This window comes from Papaver somniferum, chromosome 2, assembly GCF_003573695.1.
Source record: "Papaver somniferum cultivar HN1 chromosome 2, ASM357369v1, whole genome shotgun sequence".
Classification (NCBI taxonomy): domain Eukaryota; kingdom Viridiplantae; phylum Streptophyta; class Magnoliopsida; order Ranunculales; family Papaveraceae; genus Papaver; species Papaver somniferum.
This window is the reverse complement of record NC_039359.1, coordinates 143,171,753-143,186,877: the sequence shown is the minus strand read 5'-3', so window position 1 is coordinate 143,186,877 and position 15,125 is coordinate 143,171,753. Positions and strand designations below refer to the sequence as shown.

The 15,125-nt window shown below is 37.2% G+C and overlaps 1 protein-coding gene across 1 annotated transcript; it reads right to left on the bottom strand.

Annotated features, from left to right (window-relative positions):
• Positions 1–3,950: 3,950 nt before the first annotated feature.
• On the bottom strand, positions 3,951–4,805 carry LOC113354055. The gene is made up of 2 exons (XM_026597503.1): positions 4,351–4,805; positions 3,951–4,268 (listed from the first exon to the last, which is right to left on the bottom strand). Exons 1-2 carry the CDS (start codon positions 4,669–4,671, stop codon positions 4,098–4,100), a joined length of 492 nt encoding a protein of 163 aa, XP_026453288.1. The 5' UTR covers positions 4,672–4,805; the 3' UTR covers positions 3,951–4,097.
• Positions 4,806–15,125: the final 10,320 nt, after the last annotated feature.

Below are 15,125 nucleotides of genomic sequence, written 5' to 3'. Positions count from 1 at the left end.
TATATCATTTACAAAGATGACAAAAAATAAAAATTAAAGTAAAATAGAGACAACCTTGCAGCATAGTTTTGGTCATGAAGAAGAAGTATAAACGGTTGAGTCAAGATTCAGTATGTCCCGTTTTGCCCTATGGCACAATTGGGTCGAATAAGGATCCAAGCATGTTGAACATTTACGAAAATTTCCAATTTAAAGTGCAAAAAGAAGATACCTCGTACAACTGAACGACGTATCGGTGCTTACATCAGAATACATTTACAGCTCTATGAATGATCATATCTTGTAGAGAGACTCACCCTGGGTTCAAAAGAGAACCCCCAACATTTGTTTGCAGGACCCGCTGAACTGACAGCAGTCTGTAATCCTAATTAAAAAGCATTCAGGAATATAAATGCTAATTACAAAGCAAGGTGTAAATTATAATGTCGCACATCAGTTCACCAAGGTCGACAATGGTTAGTATAAGAACAACAACATGGAAGAGTAAATGAATCCTTCTAAGCTTCCCGCCCCAACCAAAATAACTGATATTTTGGATCTATTATAGCCACATAAACCATTACATTGATAAACAAAATCCTTAATCAACAGAATGTGCTTTTCCAAGCCTTTCTAGTTGTATGCACATTTTCATCCATCGACCACTAAACCAAAACAACCTTATCCAAAGAAAAAGTCCGGACAATACTAGGCAGAAACTTATAACACTTGCATTTTATCCATTAAAGGTTTTACATCCAAGATTTGACAACCAGCGAGAGACACTGAACACAATTAGCTTAAGTAATTTTAACTATACAATAACTCAACTCAACATCACAGATTTTGAGAATGGAATAGAAAAAAATCAAAAACTTGAACCGAAACCTAACATACTCATGGCTACTGCTTATCAAATCTCAAGATGGGTATGCACAGAATCACATAAATCAGTCATACCCTAATGAAAAAACAGTATTAGAAGAACAACAGAGGCAACACTAGGTCATTTCAAGAAAACAAAGAAACCCATAACTCATGTAAAAATAAGGAACACTAATTTAATTTTCCTAAAACAAATTAAGAAAACATGCAATCATGGCCATTACGACCTACCCAAGTTATAAATTGAAAAAAATGAAATCAATCTACAACATCTTGATCAAATAACTAACCAATTGAATTAAGGGAAAAATAAATTTTTAAAAACAAAACCACTAAGGGAGATCCTTAACTCTTGCACCCAAAATTGACAAACCCCAAAGATAAAGTTTAGCTGTAAGCCTGAAACTCTTGTGTTTGGAGGTAAAAAAGATACTCGATGGAAATGGTTACTTTAGATTTCTACTGATACATACGTTTTGATTTCGGTTAGGACGATGAATGAATTGTGACAGTGAGTTTCGATCTTCGATATGAGAGTGAGGTTCCTCTTCGATTTCTAACTTTGATTTCTAATTATTGAGAAACAAACTGGATTTTCAATCTAGGATTCTGGGAGTTTTTGTATAGAGAGGAGAAGTATGAAGAGATGAAACGAAAATGAATTTAGTTTTTAGGTTGAGTTGATTAATAAAAAACCAACGGCAAAGATGATCAATAATAGAAAGATCAACGGCTACTAACGGCTGTTAGATAAATAGGCGGGTAGGGTAGGATAATTTCGAGTTTTACCCGTCACCCTACCCATCTAACGGCGGTTAAGAAAATCTTTACCCGTTATCCTACCCGCCAAATAGTGGGTAGGATAGGATACGGTTAAAACACTGGCGGGTATGATAGAATTGGCGGATATAGGTAGGGATGCACCCCTAGATTTAACGGAAAATGGGTCATTTGTCCAAATATTTTTAAACCACGGTTAAAATGGACGAGTAAAAAATACTTTGGGTGAAATGGCCAAAAAAAATAGCAAGGATGAAACTGGATTCATCTTAGCTTAAATTTAAAAAATAGCAAGGATGAAATTGGATACATCCTGTGTAAATCAAAAATAAGAAAAAATATTTGAAAATGGGCACGATGAAACTGGTTACATCCTGCCTATTTTTACATTTTTGTCCATTTAAACAGTATCAAAATCTAACTATCCATTTCACCCAAAATTGTTGATTTTGGTCTTTTTAACCAATTTTGTGTAGATTTAACAGTAGTAGTGAAAGTTTAAATTTCCATACCCATCTTTCAACGGGAAATAACAAAGAAAGCGATTTTGGCGCCTTCAAATCTAGCTTCCCTATCAATACTCCAATATGGAAATTTATAAACAATCAAGGTTTGGTGGTCAAATGGGATGGTAGCAGAGGTACATGGTCTCACGAGGAAGAGAACGCACCCTTCTATAGTCTACCAGGTATTACCAGAAAAGAATCGGTTACGGAAAAATTATTGGCCGACAAACAAGCACTTGAGGAAAAAATTTCAAACTTAGAAGAAAGCAATTCCACCTTTCAAAAAAGAGTTTCGGACTTGGAAGAAGAAAATTCCACCCTCAAAGCTGAAATCCAAAAAGAGAGGGATGCAAAAAGTGTTCCTACCAATGATATTAATGGAGAAAAGGCTGATCAGAAACACGAAGAATTACTTGCTCGTCTTGCCGGTTTAGAAGCTCATCTAGAGAAACAAATTTTAGATGTCACGTCAAAACTTGAAGGGTGTTCTGGTGCTGAAGATGGATCTGCTGTTGAGGGACCATGGATGAGTTGTCATGCCATTCCAAGTAGTTGGGTTCCTTTCGAGGAACTTGATGTTCAAACCTTTTCGAAGAATACTACTCTGACAATCACTAAAGCAGATGGTGCTCCAAAATTCGGAGTTGATAAGACAACCAACGTTGAAACTAGCTATTTTTATCGAGGAATGTTTCCAATTGTGGTTGTGAATGTTGCGGAGTTGACTCCCAATAGAGAAGAGGCGAGATTTGATCCCGACATTTAGGGTTCCTATAGCAATGCAGGAATTAGTTATGCAGCCCGTAAGCCATTTGCGTCGGAGATGTCAGTTGACGCACAAAAGACATGTTAATATGTCTTCAAATCAGCAGGTCGAAGCTTCCGTCTGATGTTTAGAGGCTCATTAGCCAAATAAAGGCATTATCCATGCTTAATTGTATCAACTTTTGTCATATTTCTTTGAATTTGTTTATGTTGCATGTGGTGAGGTCAGAGGTTGTGAACTTGGACTTGTTTTACCTCTTCGTTTCATTTGAATTCATTGTTTTTCTCACATATTAAGAGCATGTGAGGAAATTTGGAGCGCTTCCTGAGTGCCTGTCTTGTTTAACATCCTTTGCCAATATGGAAATAGATTTTTCTACAAGCAAAATATCTTAAAAAAATGCACAAAATTGAACAATTAACCCAATAACGATAATTTCTGGGTGAAAAAGATCTGTAAAACTTGATAATGTTTAAATAGACGGGAATGTAAAAATAGTCAGAATGTAAACAGTTTCATCCTACCCATTTTCAAATACTTTTTCTTATTTTTAATTTACATTAGGATGCATTCAGTTTTACCCTCGCTATTTTTTAAGTTTAAGTCAGGATGAATCCAGATTCATTCTTGCTATTTTCTTGGTGTCCATTTCACTCATACTAATTTCGGAAAATGTGTCATTTGTCCAAATATTTTTAAATCACGGTTCAAATGGACGAGTAAAAAATAGTTTGGGTGAAATGGCCAAAAAAAAATAGTAAGGATAGCTTACATTTAAAAATAGTAAGGATGAAACTGGATACATCCTTTGAAAATTAAAAATAAAAAAAAAAATATTTGAAAATGGACATGATGAAAATGGTTACATCCTGTCTATTTTTACATTTTTGTCCATTTAAACAATATCAAAATCTAACTGTCCATTTCACTCAGGAATTGTTAATTTTGGTCTTTTTAACCATTTTGTGTACTAATTTTTACTTGTCCATTAGAACCATGTTTTAAAAATATTTGGCAATCGACCCAGTTTCTGCTTCATTTTGGTATGTTCGGTTGTCTTGTTCATTCCAGAATTAAATTGATACAGTAATAGCATGTCAATCACTACAAGGTTCTCAAAGACTAAAATTGAAGCGCAGAATATAAGATGAGATACATCAGATTCCAGATCAAAACAAGTATTACACCCTCTTCTTTCTAGGCATCGGTGTTCGTGTAGATGATGAAGATGTTGTCGTAGTGAGTCCATTCAAAATACAGATTACTGTAGCAATCATGAAAGGTCCATAAAAATTACTCACAAGCTTTGGTGAACCCTTTCCGGATCCAATCAATTCTGACAAAATTGCAACCTAAAAAAACAATAAATTCAAATCAACATTCACATATTTGGATATCAAACGACTTCAAAGATATTGGGAAGAAAATACATACCAAGTTAGTAGAAGCAGAAACGCCATAAATCAAGCAAGTCTTTTTAACCCAAGATCTTTTGTTGAGTAACCCATAGACATTAGCAATAGCGAGAGGCCAATAAAGAATAAGTTCAACCCAAGCAAGTCCAACACGGAAATGAGGTTTCTCGGAAATCAAATAATCATTGTTTTCTTGAATGTATTTTGAAACTAAATCGATAAGAAATTTAGGAAAGAACTCAATAGGTAAAATTATTTGAGCATTCAGTGATGGAGTTTGAATCGCGAGGAGAAGAAAGTAAATGAAGAGGAATCCATTGATTAGCTTCTGGAGAAACATTTCTTTTTCTCTAAAATCTAACAGTACTACAGACTCAAGAGTATAGAACTATGGCACTATATATAGTAGTTGACTTTGTATAGTTGTTGTTTGCTCACTCTTTACTTCGTTTCAAATCTTTTAAGTTAATAAGAAAGTGGTAGAAAACTTGCCATGCACTTCCTCTCATGAAGCGACATGGGCACGTTATCTTCTTATATCGCGGTGTCAGCAAAAGACTATTAATTAGGTGTTACGTAGGTGGATGGCGACCATGTTCTCATCATTTTATAATATACAGTACAATTCAAATGCGCTGGAGCCACTTAAGCTAAGCTTGCATCAAGATGCTCATTTCATTTTCATATACACTCCCCTGTGGCTAATTATGTTGTTATATTTGACAATGTTACTTTTGTCTTTTGAGCTGTACCGACAAGCATATTGTGTTGCTGATGTCTTCTATATATATCTTTGTCTAGCTAGGAGATGAGAAATATTCATATCCTCTCTCTTTTCTTTTCCTTCCATCTCACATTAAGTTCTATCTTGTTATACTCTTCGTTGGTTAACAGACTGATCGTTAATTATGTCGTGGTATAGAGATCCTCAGCTGTTTATTTTTAATTGTCCTTCCCTCAACCATTCATTATTCATAGGGAGGATTACACAAGAGTATTCTGATAACCCTGTGGCAAGCGCATATAACACTGATAATGAAAGGATAGATTTCTCTAAACATCTCTCGATGGGAGATAACGAAGAAAGCGATTATGAGGACTTCGAATCTAGCTTCCCGGTGAATACTAACATTTGGAAGTTTATAAACAATCAAGGTTTGGTGCTCAAATTTGATGATGATGATGGGGAAATGGGTACCTGGTCTCATGAAGAAGAGAACATGCCCTTCTATAGTCTACCAGGTATTACCAAAAAAGAATCGGTTACGAAATCCCTGGCTGACAAACAAGCACTTGAGGAAAAGATCTCCAAACTAGAACTAAGCAATTCCACCTTTCAAAAAAGAGTTTCCGACTTGGAAGAAGAAAATTTCATTCTTAAAGCTGAAATCCAAAGAGAGAGGGATGAGAAAACTGCTCTTATGAATTGTCTCAATGGAGAAAGAGCTGAACAGAAACACAAAGAATTACTGGATCGTTTTGCGAGTCTAGAAACTCGTCTCGAGAAAAAAAATTAGATGCGAGTGAGTGGTCAAGCAGTTCCATGTAATTAGGTTTCTTTCGAGGAACTTGATGTTCAAACGTTTTCAAATAATACTATCTGACAATCACCAAAACCATATTGATCCTTTGGAGCTGATAATACAACCAACACACAAAATTACTGTCACTATCAAGAGGCGAGATTCGATCAAAAATTTGGGGATCATATTGTTGGCGCAATGCGGAAATGTGATGGGTTTATGGAAAAGAATTTAGGAAGAGAGGTTGGTTAATTGAATGATAAGTGAGGCTTATGTTAATTTGGAAATGAAATATTACAAGAAGTTTTAGTGTAGCACTTTGGCTCACCTAATTTACAAAAGCACTTTGGCTCTTGATGTTTAGCACTCACTCTTAACTCTCACTCTAGCTTTCTTACTTCACTCACTTTAGTTGTGGATTTTTTGATGGATACAAAATGAAACCATGGAATGCCTATTTATAGGCCTAGTGAGTGACCGACCAACACAATTCTAGTTTACTCTAGAACTGTCAAAATACACGTGCTACTTTACTAAGTAAGAAAGAAATTACTAGAGAAAGAATTCTCTAGATATTGACTGACTAGTCTAGCTACTTCCTTGTACGGGCTAGCCTAGATAATTCTAGAACTTGTCTGACTGATCAAAAGCCTCACTAGACTGAAGCCTTACTAGATTTTTCTAGACTGGGCCTATACATGGAGACAAGCCCATTGGAGTTTATCATCGTCTCCTGATTGGGTAATCTAAGATTATCACAAATTACCCAGTATCTTTAACACCCCCTCTTAATTTGTGATGTTAAGCTTCTCTCTAAAGTGATTGAATTTTTCTACCGTGACTGCTTTCGTGAAAATATCAGCATTTTGTTCTTGTGTTGGACAGAATTGAAGCTCGATTTCCTTGTTTTCTACCAGCTCTCTGATGAAATGGTGTCGTAGCTCTATGTGCTTCGTTCGTCCATGGAAGACTGGATTTTTTGTCATTGCGATTGTAGACATATTGTCACAGTAGATAGTTGTCGGCTGATGTTTCCTTTGTTGTAGGTCGGTCATTATTCTTCTCAACCAAACTGCTTCACATGCTGCACTTGTTGATGCTATGTACTCTGCTTCGGCTGACGATAGTGCCCCCGTACTTTGTTTTTTAGAACTCTAAGAGATAACTTTTGTTCCCATACAGAAAACATAGCCTGATGTGCTCTTTCGGTCTTCAATAGAACCTGCCCAATCGCTATCTGTGAAGCCAATTAAATCATTATCTTTTTCTCTTGTATACTTGATGCCAAAATTCTTTGTTCCCTTGATATATCGGAGAATTCTCTTTGCGGCGGCATAGTGTAACTTGCTTGGTTCGCTCATAAACCGAGAAACAATGCTGGTTGCATTGACGATGTCTGGCCTTGTATTTGTTAAGTAGATCAGTGAGCCGACTAGACTTCTGAATAAGGTGGATCAACTTTGTCGCTCCATCATTTTTACCAATTTCTCATTGGTACCCATTGGAGTTGCAATTGGTTTGCAATCCATCATGTTGAACCTTTTCAGTAAGTCGTCTGCATATTTTTCTTGGGAAATGAATATTTCTCCTGGAGATTGTTTTACTTGAATCCCAAGAAAATATCGCATAAGTCCTAAGTCTGTCATCTCATATTCTTTCATCATCTCCTTCTTAAATTTTTCTGCCATTCTTGTTTTGTGCTGGCGTAAATTAAATCATCAACGTAGAGACAGACGATTAGGAAATCCGTACCTTGTTTTCTTATGTAGAGGGATGGCTCACTTGGACTTTTCTCGAATCCATTATCTCGGAAGTACTTGTCGATTTTGCTGTTCCATGCACGCGGTGCTTGCTTCAGACCATAAGTGCTTTGCGGAGACGATAAACCATTTTTTCGTTTCCTTTTCGGACATATCCTTGAGGTTGTTCGACATAAACCTCTTCTTCAAGTTCTCCGTTTAGGAACGCCGACTTTACGTCCAATTGGTAGACTTTCATTTTTAGTTGAGCTGCCAAAGCTAACACCATCCGGATTGTTTCCATGCGAGCGACTGGGGCGAATGTTCGTTGTAGTCGATTCCTGGTTGCTGAATATCCTTTTGCAACTAGCCTTGCCTTGTGCTTCTGAATCGAACCATCTTCGTTGTATTTTGTCTTGTAGACCCATTTCAGACCAATTATTTCTTTGTCAATTGGCTGATTAACAAGCTCCCATGTCTTATTTTTATCGATTACTCGCATTTCTTCATCCATGGCATATCTCCATTTTTCTTCCTTCGCCGCTTCCTCATATTTTTGAGGCTCTAGTGCTATAAATGCACAATTAGATAATCATATATCTCTTAGGGAACGCACCTTTCTTGGTGGGGCACTTGCACTTGATTCTGATGAACTTGGACTTTGTCGTGTTGGACTAGGAGATCTCGGGCTTGCTGGTGGAGTACTTTCTTCCTGGCGTGGCTTATCTGGCTCATCTTCAATGAGTAGTGGTAACTCGTGGTTGTCTGGTTCATCATTCCAATCCCAAGCTTTGAATTCATCGAAGATAACATCTCTTGAAATCACCAGTTCCTTTGTTTCTGGCTTTAAAGTCTATAGGCTTTAGACTCTTCGCTGTATCCGATGAATATTAACTTTTCTCCTTTTTCATCGAATTTTTCTCTATGTTGGGATGGAATATGTGAGTATGCTACGCAACCAAAAATTCTGAAAGAAGTTACCTCGGGCTTTTTCTTATGCCACGCCTCGTATGGAGTTTTGTTGTGAACCGCTTTTGTTGGAGAGCGATTAAGGATGTAGACTGCTGTGTTGACTGCTTCCGCCCAGTAGGTGTTGGGTAGCTTCCTTGCTTTTAGCATACTGCGAGCCATTTCCACGATCGTACGATTTTTCCTTTCCGCGACACCGTTTTGTTGTGGAGTGTATCGGACAGTGAGCTCCTTTTTAATTCCATTTTCTTTGCAGTAGTTGATAAACTCTTTTGAAGTAAATTCTCCACCACGGTCTGTACGGAAGACTTTCAATTGATGGCCACTTTGCTTCTCTGCCAGCGCCTTGAATTCTAGGAATTTAGTGAATGCCTCGGACTTTTGCTCGAGAATGTACACCCACATCATCCTGGTATAATCGTCCACGAATAAGAGAAAATATCTTCTGTTGTTGAGTGAAGTTGTTCTTGTCGGACCGCAGATATCAGCGTGCACCAATTCGAGGGGCCTTCTTGCTCTCCACGATGTCTTGGTAAATGGAAGTCTGTGAAACTTCCCAAGAATACAACCTTCACATACTTTATCTCCACCGTCGATATTGGGAAGACCAATTACCATGCCTTTTGATTTCAGAACCTTTAAGGATCTGTAGTTGAGATGCCCGTATCTCAAATGCCATAGCTTTCCTTCGTCAATATGGTTGGTACTCATTGCACAATTTTCAATTGATGGCATAGATAAGGGAAAGACAAAATTTCCTGACATTTTTACTTTTGCCACCAATTCTTGTTAATTTTATCATAAATTGTGCATTCTCCGTCTTCGAAATGTAGTGAGTACCCTTTCTTATAAGTTGTCCAACACTTAATAAATTTTGAGCTAGGCCAGGAACATAAAGAACATCAGATATGTATCGAGTTTTACCTGACCTTGTACGTACGGATATGACTCCTCTTCCTTCAACATTCTGGAACTTTCCATCTCCGAGCTTGACCGGTGGAATCTCTTGCTCCTCCAATTTTACGAAATATTCTTTGTTTCCTGTCATATGGCTGCTGCATCCGCTGTCGACATACCATATACCTTGCGCTTCTTGTTGCGAGGTGAGGCAGGAATAAAATACTTGATTTTGAGAATCATTTTCTCGGAATAGTTGGCTTCATTATTTTTAAGCCAACAATCTTTTTCCATGTGATTTAAGTTATCACATTTGGTGCACTTGTACTTGCAATTTTCAGTTGCATGGCCAAACTTTTTGCAAACACTGCATCGGAGATTTGAGGAGTAATTTTTTCCGTACCGTTGTTGTTTCTATAACCTCCTTTTCCTCTTCCACGTCCGCGGTAGAAATTTCTGGGTCCTTGAGTTGACGTCGACCCTTTCTCGTACTGCGAGTTGGATGACGATCCCCCTCTGGAGCTTTCTTTTCTGGCTTCTGTATTTTTCTTCTCACTGAAATTTATTTTTGATTGAAATGCCTGCTCCAATGGTTGCTCCGCGAACCTATTTATCCTTTTCTCGTGCGCCTCGAGTGAACCCATTAATTCGTGTACCGAGAGAGTCGATAAATTTTTGGACTCTTCAATGGCAGTGACGATGTGATCGAATTTGAACGGTAAGCTCCTTAAAAAATTTTCTACAACTCTTTTATTTTCTATGGTATCTCCATAACTACTAATTTGATTTACTATACCAGTAACTCTTGAAAAGAAATTCTGGATAGTTTCATTTTCTTTCATAAGTAGATTATCAAAGTCTCGCCATAAGTTTTGTAGTTTAATGGAGATTACCTTTTCTGATCCTTGGAATGCTACTTTGAGAATATTCCAGGCCTCCTTCGAAGTTTTCTCCACCGAAATTCGAGGAAAAATAGTTTTGCTTACCCCTTGTTGTAGAAATAGTAGTGCTTTAGCATCCTTCTTCTTTTTTTCTTTGTACTCCTTTTTCTCTGCATCCGTCCATGACGATAGAGCTTCTGCCGACTCGGGTACCTTATAACCTTCTTCTACAAAATCCCATAAGTCTTGTGAAATGAATAATGTTTTCATTTGTAAACTCCAATAATCATAACTCTCACCATCAAAAATTGGAATTAGACTTTGGGCATAATTGAAACCTTGAATACTTTGGTTAATTGCCATGGGTAGAGTTTTAGAATTACTGGGATAGGTTTGCTCTGATACCAAATTTGTTGGCGCAATGCGGAAATGTGATGGGTTTATGGAAATGAATTTAGGAAGAGAGGTTGGTTAATTGAATGATAAGTGAGGCTTATATTAATTTGAAAATGAAATATTACAAGAAGTTTTAGTGTAGCACTTTGGCTCACCTAATTTACAAAAGCACTTTGGCTCTTGATATTTAGCACTCACTCTTAACTCTCACTCTAGCTTTCTTACTTCACTCACTTTAGTTGTGGATTTTTTGATGGATACAAAATGAAACCATTGAATGCCTATTTATAGGCCTAGTGAGTGACCGACCAACACAATTCTAGTTTACTCTAGAACTGTCAAAATACACGTGCTACTTTACTAAGTAAGAAAGAAATTACTAGAGAAAGAATTCTCTAGATATTGACTGACTAGTCTAGCTACTTCCTTGTACGGGCTAGCCTAGATAATTCTAGAACTTGTCTGACTGATCAAAAGCCTCACTAGACTGAAGCCTTACTAGATTTTTCTAGACTGGGCCTATACATGGAGACAAGCCCATTGGAGTTTATCATCGTCTCCTGATTGGGTAATCTAAGATTATCACAAATTACCCAGTATCTTTAACACATATAACAATGCAGGAATTAGTCATGCTGCCCCCAAGGCATTTGCGACGGAGATGTAATATGACTTCAAGTTTATTTTGAGCTTCCGTTCGTGGGAATTTACAGGCTCATTGGCCGAATAAAGTCACTATTCATTGTTAATCAAATCAGCTTTAGTAAAATTTATTTTGAACTCGTTTTTGCTTTGTTTATGTTGCATGTGCCGAGGTCAGAAGAGGTTGTAACTTGGATTTGTATTACTCCTATATTTGGTGCTTGTTTGATATACAGCATATATATAGGATTTGAATTTGGTGTATATCAGACAAATTTAAAGATATTGGGAAAGAAATTAAATACCAAGCTAGTGGAGGCTGAAACAGCGTAAATCAAGCAAGTATTTTTAATCCAAGATCTTTTCTTGAAAATACCATAGACACTAGCAATGACTAGAGGACAATGAGGAAATGAGGTTTCTGAGACATTAATTGTTGTCTTGAATGTATCATTGAATGTATCTTGAAACTAATTCGACGAGGAATGTAAGAAAGAATTCAACCTATTTTATCTGACCATTAATCAATAATGAAATTTGAATCGAAAAAAGGAGAACAAAGTAAATGAAGAGGAATCCATTGATTAGCTTCTAGACAAACATTTTATTTTTCTCTAAAATCTTAATCTCTCACTCTCTCAGGATTTCTACAATTTGCAAAATCTAATTTCTAATTCATTAAAATAATGTACCTTCTTCATTTTAGATAACTAGCTAGTAATTAAATACTTAGATGAAGTTGTTAGCTTAGGGTTAAAGCAAGCTTTAATAAATCTAACATGCATGTAACAATTAAGTACCAGCAGAGAGCATGAAAACAGAAAATCATAATGTGCGATGATATTTGCAATTCATTTCCCTTTAGACCTCCATGAACCAGTTGGCCGTTGGGTGAGAGACATCATATTCAAAGTCTATCTATTTGGTAGGGTACTGAAATGGGCTACGATGCAGTGGTTAGACATGCATTTAGAGAAATATGCAGGTAGGCTGTGGGTTTCCCACGATGTGGCACTTCTGTGTATAAACTATATAGTTGTTGACTTTGCATAAGTGATTCCAAACGTTGAGCTGTATATATCATTCCCGATACATGGTGATGTCAGGAAAAGTGTTGCGAAACTTGTTCACGATGTAACACCAATAATGCAAATCAAGGCGCCAACTTAAATATACAATTCAAAGGGTCTGGAGCCAGGCTAAGGCAGCTTTAATTCTCATGTGAACTCCATGTGGCTAAATTCTCTATTATACACTACACTGTTGCTTTGTTTTCTGAGCTGTATTTACATGCTGTGTTGCATATGTATTTTCTATATATATCTTGGTCTAGGAAATACGAAATGGTCATATTCTCAATCTTTTTCTTCACAACTCACAAGTTAGCTTCTTCGTTGCTCTAGTTCTCTTTGTCAGTTAACAAATTGAGTAATTATGTCGTGGTATAGAGATCCTCAGCTGTTCATTTATAGGCGTGCTACTGATGGCCAATTTATGGTAGCGAGGATTTCACAAGGGTATTCTGATGGCCCGGTGTCGGGCGGATTCAACGTCAATGATGAAAGATTAGATTTCTCTAAACATCTTTCAACTGGCGATAACAAAGAAAGCGATTATGATGCCTTCAAATACAGTTTCCCTATGAATAATGTGATTTGGAAATTTATAAACAATCAAGGTTTGGTGGTCAGATGGGATGATCAGACTAGGAGAGCTTATTGGTCTCATGAGGAAGAAAACACACCCTTCCATAGTCTACCAGGTATTACCGAATCACGTACAAAATTGTTGGCTTACAAGGAAGCACTTGAAGATATAATTTCCAACTTAAGAGAACGCAATTCCATCTTTCAGAGAAGAGTTTCTGAATTACAAGAAAAAAACTCCAACCTCAAAGTTGAAATCCAAAAAGAGAGGGATGCTAAAATTCTTCTAATCAATGCTCTCAACAGAGAAACGGCTGATCAGAATCACGAAGCATTGCTTGCTCGTCTTGCCGGTCTTGAAGCTCAGCTTGAGAAACATAATTTAGATGTCACGTCAAAACTTGAAGGGTGTTGTGGTGCTGGAAGTGGATCTGCAGTTAAGGGACCATGGATGAGTGGTCATGCTTTTCCAAGTAGTTGGGTTCCTTTCGAGAAGCTTGATGCTCAAACGTTTTCAGAGAATACTACTCTGACAATCATTAAAACCGCCGGTGCTCTAAATTTCGGGGTTGATTATACAACCAACGTTGAAGCCCACTGTTTCTATCAAGGATTATTTCCTATAGTGGTTGTTAACGTAGCAGAGTTAACTCCCAATGGAGAGGAGGCTAGATTCGATCCCGACATTTGGGGTTCCTATAACAATGCTGGAATTGGTTATGCAGCCCGTAAGCCATTTGCGTCAGAAATGTCATTGGTTGCACCCAAAAAATGTTAATGTGTCTTCAAATCAGCAGGTTGAAGCTTCCATTCGAGGGAATTTACTGGCTCATTCCCCAAATAAAGGCACTATCTGTGCTTAATTATATCAATTTTTGGAAATTTTCTTTGAAGTTGTTTTTGCTTTCGTTCGTGTTGCATGTGGTGAGGTCAGATGTTGTACACTTGGACTTGTCTTATCTCTTTGTTTCATTTGAATTCAGTGTTTTTCTTATTTATTTGATCTTTTCTTAATATCATGGAGTCAACGTTCGTTCACAAACTATTCCCTCTGTTTGCTTTACATAGGCTCCGATGAGTTTTCTCACATATTAAGAGCATCTCCAGGAAATTTGGAGCGCTTTCTGAGTGAGCATCTTGTTTAAACATCCTTCACAAATTTCCTAGATTTATGAAAGTTTTGGAGCCATCTCCAACAGAGTGACTTTATAGATGGTACATTTGCCATAACCCAATGTGGTAGAGAAAGTTGGTATTCACTTTTGACATGGCAAACGTGAATGCTAAGCAACTCACAAACAAACATATGCACCAAAGTTCACTGCTTATGCATGACATAGTTGGTTTGTTTTTTAAATAGAAAGAAAGAAATACAAAATTGAACACCTCGATTTGGTTAATCACAAATTAATGGAGTGCTGGTATCTCTCTATCAAAGTCCCTAGTGTTAGGAATTCAATTAGATTTGTATTTTCTTATATAATTCCAAAGTGTCCACTAATTCATTAGCTCATTAGCTTGTAATCGTAACCAGGAACTGGCATGCAATGGGCCAATGGCCAGTGAAAGCAGTCTAGCATGTTTATTCGCCATACAGTTCTTAATGTTATTTTCAGCTGAGAAAGTTCATGCAAAAGTGTCTGCTGTAATTGTTTTTGGAGACTCAACAGTCGATGCAGGCAACAATAACCTAAGGCTAACTGTGTCCAAGTCTAATTACAAGCCATATGGTCAGACTTCGAAGGTGGTAAACCCACCGGTCGTTGGACGAACGGCAGATTGTTTACCGATTTTTTATCTGATGCTTTAGGAATCAAATCTTTGATACCGGCTTATTTGGATCCAAAGTTTGGTATAAAAGACTTTGCAACTGGTGTCACTTTTGGCTCCGGTGGAGCTGGATATGATAATTTAACTACAACAATTGTAGTAAGTGCACTGAGACTTCTATAATCATTTTGCTCTTCCCCTACGTGATGTTAATATTTTGGGGTTTCTAACACGGTTGTAAACTTTTTATAAGCGTGATCCATCGAAAATATGCAGGGTGTCATACCTTTATGGAAGCAATTGGAATTCTTCAAAGAGTACAAGGAGAAAT